General features: G+C 33.5%; 1 protein-coding gene across 1 annotated transcript; it reads right to left on the bottom strand.

Annotated features, from left to right (window-relative positions):
- Positions 1 to 214: 214 nt before the first annotated feature.
- LOC102612031 (eukaryotic translation initiation factor 3 subunit I) lies at positions 215 to 4,204 on the bottom strand. The gene is made up of 8 exons (XM_006492212.4): positions 3,866 to 4,204; positions 3,519 to 3,734; positions 3,131 to 3,258; positions 2,829 to 2,948; positions 2,610 to 2,699; positions 1,241 to 1,327; positions 1,067 to 1,146; positions 215 to 440 (listed from the first exon to the last, which is right to left on the bottom strand). The coding sequence occupies exons 1-8, from the start codon at positions 4,047 to 4,049 to the stop codon at positions 365 to 367; spliced, it is 981 nt and encodes a 326-aa protein (XP_006492275.1). The 5' UTR covers positions 4,050 to 4,204; the 3' UTR covers positions 215 to 364.
- Between the last annotated feature and the right edge of the window lie 3,766 nt (positions 4,205 to 7,970).

Genomic DNA, 7,970 nt, shown 5'->3' with positions numbered 1-7,970 from the left:
TATTTTTAATGAGGTACTTAAAGGTAGGGTTTTAAGAGGACACTAGTGGGGCACTAGTAACTCAATAAGGAAAATTTGCCAACAATGAACGCACCACTTCAATATTAAAACCTCACATATAGCAGGTGGACTTAAACATCTTTCTTTTTTTTTTTAATTTTTTTTTCTTCTCTTTTATGTATTAAACTGCAAACAGATGACAAAAATAATAAAATGACACGAAAATGAAACCTTGATATTGCAAATACAATGCAATTCCTAAAACATACAAAAATGAAGTCGAGCAGAGGCTGATTTATATGGATAAAAATTGACGTCCACAAATCCGCCAAAATTAAAAAAAAAATCTTCAAATCCGCCAAAATTATATCTTGATGTTGAAGTAATCCGGGTCGAAATGGTGCAACCTCACATAACCATCTTCACCTCCACTTGAGAAACTATATATTATCAATTACATTAAAAAAACGTTAGTGAAAAACATCAAATTTAAATATATTTCATAGTTAAAGGCTTCAACATGTAATCACCATATTGATTAGGAGAGGGAAAGAAGGAAAAGACAGGGGGGAGGGGGTGATAAAGACTATCGCCTAATAAAGACACAGGCGTACCATCAGTTTTTCAAATCGTTATCACCAAAATAGCATAGGTTTTTGCATGTCCAAGCACAAAACCCCAAGGATACTAAATGATATGCAACAGTTTTTATTATATAAATCCATCCGTTATTTGGGAATTTTTTTTTTTTTTATAAAAAATAAATAATATTACTATAATGCCATCAATTATCAAAACTTAATTATGCACACATGCATCTTTTTGCTTGGTGAGAGATTCATAAGTACACTGCAATGATGCATGATCTTGTTCACCTGCTATGGAGAACAGTGCACATGATGTAACATACATGATCACAAATATACATGCATCAGATAACAAAAAACAGATAGCTTCTAATTGAGCTACAAAACAAAAGTAGGACATTGGACAATGATCATATATAACTGACTAAAAGCTTTTCCCACATCAACTGACGTGTATCTGCAATAACAGAAAGCCATACCTTTTACCATCAGGGTTGAAAGCCAAGGCATTTATAGGTCCAAAGTGTCCTTTAACACCTCCAATTTCTTCTTGGAGAATCTACACAAGCAACATTATAACATAAGAAATTAATGAAATTCCACAACCACAGTTTTTTGTGAAATACAAAGTAATCAATCAAAAAAATATCAACCTTGTCAAAGAATTTAGCTTCGAACTTCCCTGCACGATGATCAGTTGTCGTGACAGCTGAAGCATCTTGACCACCTCCAAGGACCACCTAGGAAGGACAAAACCATTGAAATCCAGATGGTTAAAGAAAGGGCTATAAGGGCATCAAATAAAGGTAGAGCAGATAAAACAGCATGCATCATTTCATTATTCAGTTAGCATGAGACATGATCAAACCTATAATAATTTATACATGAATTGTATTCCAGTGAGTAAGCAATTTTAGTATAAATAAAGTCAACTCCTCCAGGCTAATTATGGAACATGGCACCTATAGACACTGCATATACAGGGACTATGGCAAGCAAACCTTCATAAACACTATACAGCATTACTAACACCAAAGTGCTACTGTCCCCTCCAATCATGCAGAAGATTAGTTCAACTATCATATACAAACACACAACAATCAATCAGAAACAAATAAGACCTCCAAACTAATAATTTTCTCTTGTTATATGAAAACTTCAGCAACCTTTTCAATTAAATATCATATTGCTCAAACTTTTGTTGCATAGTTGGTATCCAGTAGTTATACAATTCACAACGAAGTAGTCTAGCATCTGACAATAGACACAAGTCAAATTAATGCTCAGAATCTCTTCACAAAGGGAAAACAATAAACCCATCTGTAAGTTACAAAGTTAAAGAAGATCCAATCACCTAATGACAATATCAGAAGTTTAAAATAGCCTAATTCCACTGAATTGCATGATTAAAAATATCTGTTTCCAGATGAAGCAATTGTGCAAAAACCTCCTGTTTTTATCCTCTATGTACCATTCTGTTCCGTATAATTCATAAAAGAATGTAATATACTATTAACAAAACAATGTCAATCTTCGGTTCAAGCTTAACCATGAAAACATTTTAACTACATTCCACCAGATCATTTCCTATATTATACTTTAATATCCAGTGATAATTATAGGATGTACTGAAAAATGCAAATTCCATTTAAATACTGGGCAGAGTCAAATTGTCATTTGCTGGAACTGACTGGCAGACTGCTATCAGGCAGAGGAGATTAGCTTTACCATTGTAAATATTTTCTAACTGCAGGTATAGTAAATCTCATTGCTAGAAGTACGTGTGCATTTGATCTGAAGTCTTTTCAGAACCTAGAGTCTTACAGAGGAAAGAATTAAAAAAATAAAAAATAAAATATGAAATATGAAATGTTGAGGACCAGCATCAAAATTCAATAAATCATCATATATATATTTCCTTGATATGGAACAGTATAAGTTGTAAAATAGTTTGTCAAGGAACAACACAAATAAATAGACCAATAGCATAAACTTAATAGTTTGCAGTCCACCAATACATACATGATCAAGAAGTGGAGACATAGTAACAGCATTGACCGGGCGCTCCGTCACATAGGTCTTGATAAGCTCCAGTGTTCTGGCATCCCAAAGCTGAAAAAGCATTTGCAGAAAAGCAAGAAAAGATCAGGCAGTAGAATTAAACAGATAAACCTAGAATAGCAGAATGCACAATCTCAAAAAGCATGATCCAAAATATCATGTTTTCTCAAGAAACACTACCTTAGCAGATTTATCAAGGGAACCAGTGAGGAAATGTGATCCATCAGCAGCTTTTGCAAGCGATGTTATAGTCTTTTTATGACCAGTTTCCTTGTCCGACTCTTTAAGCAGTTTCCCTGTCTGCAAATTTGATATAGAAGTAAGCTAAAACATAAACAAATTTAATGAAATTCAAAATAAGAACTAAAGTTAGGGTCATTTGAAAAAGAGCCAGAGGATAACAGAGTTTCAGGTTATGAAGGCAAAAAATAAAATAATTTGACCAAGTATTAGAGAAGATCCACAAGCAATATAACCCGTACCTCAGTATCCCAAATACGAACTATAGCATCTTCTCCAGCACTAATGATAGTCCTGTTTAGCGGTCCCCAAACTGCTCTGTTTATTCTTCCCTGAGGGCCTTTTAGAATAAGCACAGATTCACCACCCTCTACAAAAGGTTATTGGCAAGATTAGTCAGCAGAAATGATCCTTTGTAAATTTCAAAGCCTATTCATAAACAAAAAGAAGCGTATAACATCAATGGACCTAAATGTCAAGGCATGAAGATGATGACAGATCAAAAGCTTGGCATGTTTTATCGAAAAATACACAGATAAGTATAACTTAAGAAACTGAGTTGTGAGAATTCATCATACAGGAGAAATATACAAGTCATTAAAATTGAAGAAAGGTAGGCAGTAAACATACGATCAGCAGGATCTCTTGCAATGCGTTTGACATGAATGGCTGAGTTTAATTCCATGAAAGGATCAGTAGTAATCACAGCAAGCTTATCACCAACAGCAAAGTCGACAGACCTAGCTGGAGAATCAAAATTGAATGTGAACAACTGAGCCCCTGTTTCAACATTCCATAGCTTCGCCGTCTGGTCAGCACTCCCGGTTATTAGCGTCATCGAATCTCCTGTAATTCAATCCAAATATCTTCATCAATATTTTATCCGTCTAAAACAGCAATATAATGCAAAACATGTAGCTTGAGCGAAGCAGCAGAAAATTGAAATTGGAAAATAAAAGTAATAAGAGATGACTTGCTTGAAACATCGCAGCACCAAACGGCGCCGTTGTGGCCACGGTATGTGCCAAGACGCTCGCCGTTGTCAGCGAACCAAACGGTGGGTGTGTGATCCTTGGCACATGAAAAGAGCAGATCTCCGTCTTTGTTGTATTTAAGATATGTTAAAGGCCTCTCATGGCCTTTCATCAAAATTGGTCTCATGCTTGCTTTTTTCTTCTTCTTTCTCTGTTTTCCTGAATTCCGCGACGAATGGAGTTTCCGGTGGAGCGTTGGAAAGCCTTGGGATCGCAAAGAAAAGCTAGTGGGAGAGATGACAGAGAATTAGGGTTTTCCTTCGGGTGGGGAACTATGAATACAAGAAACAGTACTCTAGCCCGATGGATCAAGTTGGGCTTGTATAGAGCTTTCCTGGCCCAAATTCTTGCACCATTGCTCCAGAGCACGCAAACGGAACAAATAGATGTACTTAGTATTGGCATCCCAAAATCCTCTTAAGCCTCTTTTGCAAGGACTCGCCTACCATACCACTGTGGTATGGTACCATGCTTTTTGTCTTCTTTTAAAACCACCATTCGATGATTGAGAGAAAATCTAATGGCTAAAATAAATTTTTGAAATTAGAAGCAAAAACTGACAACTGTTGGAGCCGGTAATATATTAATATAATATAACTTGAGTGATAGGAAATCTTCTTAATCGTGGGAAATTCCTAGTACGGCAACGGGTGATCTGATTTCATCTCAGATCGATCTGATTTCATCTGTAATCTATCTGGATACAGGATATAATATTTACAGTGCTTGTCTTCCTCATCTCATCGTGGTCTGAACTATTCACTTGATGTTGTCACACTTGTGCTGTTTACAGGTCGGTAAGTACAATAACAAACCAACAAATTGCAGTAACAATTTTGCGTTAGATATAGTCATGCTAGAATTTTTGTAAGTTATATAGTCGAAGAAAAAAGCAGATCTGGGCCGTGGCGAAGGAATGGTTGTGATATTTTGACGAAATGTTTGTTTTTGTGATTCATATAGGGTTCTAAATTGCAGCGAACAATGTACAATTATTTTATTACCTCTATCTTACCTCTAAGGCTATGCCAACACAAAAGCAATCAATCCGTCTTTGGGGCAAGGGATTCAAGTTATCAGAGCTTCATCCAGCGCAAGTACACATAACAAAATCATGAAAAATTGTCGGCTTATTGTAGTTGGAGAATGCTGATGGCTGGCGATGGTGACAAGACTCTGGTTTTGTGGGTGGAGCATGCACTGAGCAACGAGAAATTGCGTGGCTGTTGGTGCGGCGGAGACTTGGTAGTGCGATGGCTACTGGGGAGGCTGAAGGCTTGGCGTGATGACCAATCAACGTCAGCGGTGAGTTGATTGGCTTGAGAGTTGAGAGAGAAGAGCTTGCTGCTTGGGAACTAAGAGATCTTTGGGAGATGAGAGGCTTGGGGACGATACAAGAATGGATTTTGTTTATATTTATATTCTAATTCTAATTTTTAATTTTTATTAAAATATAAGGACTTACCTATTGCGTTCGATTGAATGCATCATCACCGATCAAACACACATCTTTCCAGTATTTTTTTTTTTTACTCAGATGTGCCTAATTCCTAAAGTTTCAGCTCCAACCACCATGTGCTGCAATTGTCGGCCACAAAATTTTTGTTTGCCTTCATATTATCTGACGTCGTTTCGAACTAATTTGGCTGAATACCACTACGATTCCATCGGAAATTATTAGGTTTATCGACATTTTTTCTCTGCAAATGATTTCAGCAATTAATCGGTTCTGGAAGGGTTTTGTATGATGGCCATTCAAAGCTAATCAAATAAGAACCTTCACACAATATCTGGATCTTTATTAATTGATTAAAGTTTTCCACAGTGCCTTGGAGCAACCGGTTGCTATAATTTTCCTTTAGCTCTTCTCAACCGTTAGATTTTCTCTCAATCATCGAACAGTGGTTTTAAAAGAAGACAAAAAGCGTGGTACCATACCACAGTGGTATGGTAGGCGGATCCCTTTTGCAATTACACTCTACTTAATATTAAAAATAGGGCAAAACTATGGTGCAACTGTAGTACCATACTACAGCTGCACTCAACCATTAGATTCAACCCACAATTATCACTATAGATGGATCCAATAGCTGGGTGCAGCTGTGGTATGGTACCACAGTTGCGCCATAACTGGACCCTTAAAAATTTCATTTTATTCTAAATATCAATTCTTTTCGTTTGTAAATGTTCTAATTTTCAGTAAGTTGCTCATTCTTAAAATCTATAACACCAACCCATCTAGTCTTTTAAATATTGAAAGCTTTTGTAATTCAAGAGTGGCTTTAAGTATAAGCGAACTAAATAGTCATCTATGACCTCATATGTTAAGAAGGCCTCATTGTAGCCTCCTAGTCCTCATATGTTAGAAGATTGTTCTTTTTTTTAATTTCCTTAATATACTAAAATTAATTTTTTTAACTTACTTATAATGAGAAAGCCTAATTTTAGGCCTCTCTTTAATTGATAATTATCTTACAATTAAAATTTTTTACCCAAATTTTATATTTGATAACTTTAATGTTGAAGAGATATAATTAATAGTATTAACTATTAATCATTATTAGTTTTTTCCAAAAAAATAAAAAAAATTATTTATCTATCTAAAAAAAACTTAATTATCTATAAAGAAAATTATTGCTTTTATTTTTTTTTTTACTTTTGAGGTAAAAAAAAAATTCTTGAAATAATAGTCCTAGGAAATTTAAAAAAATCTTAATTGTTTTTCTTTTTTGAAATTTTTTACTATCTTATTGATTGTTAATATTCAATATTTAGTTAAAAATTGATTAAATTTTGAACTTTGAGCGTTAAAGCTACTAAATGTAAAGAGGCCTCACAAACAAATTTTACCTAATGTCCCTAATACTTTATAATCGGTCCTGACTTTTGTTTCTAAGTTTATATTAGTATGTACATTTAAAAAAAAACAAAAAAAAGTGAGAAACCATAAAGAGCATTTAAGCGAACAAAGAGAAAAAGAAAAAGAGAAAAAAGGAGATAAATTTAAATTTTTAGTGAAAGAAATTGCAATTCGACAAAAAGAGTAACGTCGAGACAGAAAAAAAAAACACATAAGTGGAATTAATTTTATTTTTATTTGTTCATAAATATAATTATAATAAAATTAACTGTCACAATATTGAGGAATAGGTGCCAATAGTTTAACTCATAAACAAAGTACATCAAAAAGGCCAAATTTTTGGGGCCAGGAAGCCCATTCCGTATTGTCTTGTAACTCTTGTTGCCGATCAAGGGCCACGTCACCTTTTTGGGTCACACACTTTTACAGTCGAACTGAAATCCCGCCAACCATAACAAGCCCCCTCGTAGTATACTATAAATAAACAAATTTTTCTATTCTAATTTTTCTTGATTAACAATCGCGCTTGTAACTCCTTAAGTGGGTAAATATTTAATTAGTTTTTTTATTTTGAATTAAATATTTATTTAATTCTTATATTTTAAAAAAAAATTCAAGACATCTCTATTGTTAAATATGTTAGTATTTGTTTAAGCTGTTATTTTTATATTATTTTTCTTTTTTTTTAGTAGTGTTTTTGAAAATTAAGTAAGTTATATTGTCTTTACTAGTAAAAACTCAAATTTTACACTTTTAGAAATAGATGTTGAAAAGTTTTTCTAAATGTTATAATGTCCAAAATACCTTTTACTCTTTTTAATAATTTTATTCATTAAAAAACTTATTAAAATAAGTTTATAAGTTTTAATAAAAGCTCTCATGAACAAGCAAACAACTAAAATTTTTTGAATAAAAACTCTATTTTTAAATAAGCTCTATTTGAAAAGTTATACCTAACGGAACTTTACACTTTTACTCTTTTTTTTTTATAATAATACCCTTACAACAATATTTTTGAGACGTTAATTAAAAGAAAATTGATAATTTAACAAATTAATCTTAAAAGTACTATAAAAATTTACTCAAACTTATATATATATATATCGTTCATGATTCTTTGAAATTCTGAGGGTGCATTTTTCAAACCAAAAGACATTACTGTCCATTCGTATTGTCCAAAGGGAACAG

Source organism: Citrus sinensis, chromosome 2, assembly GCF_022201045.2.
Source record: "Citrus sinensis cultivar Valencia sweet orange chromosome 2, DVS_A1.0, whole genome shotgun sequence".
Classification (NCBI taxonomy): Eukaryota; Viridiplantae; Streptophyta; class Magnoliopsida; order Sapindales; family Rutaceae; genus Citrus; species Citrus sinensis.
This window is presented reverse-complemented; position numbering and strand designations above follow the sequence as displayed.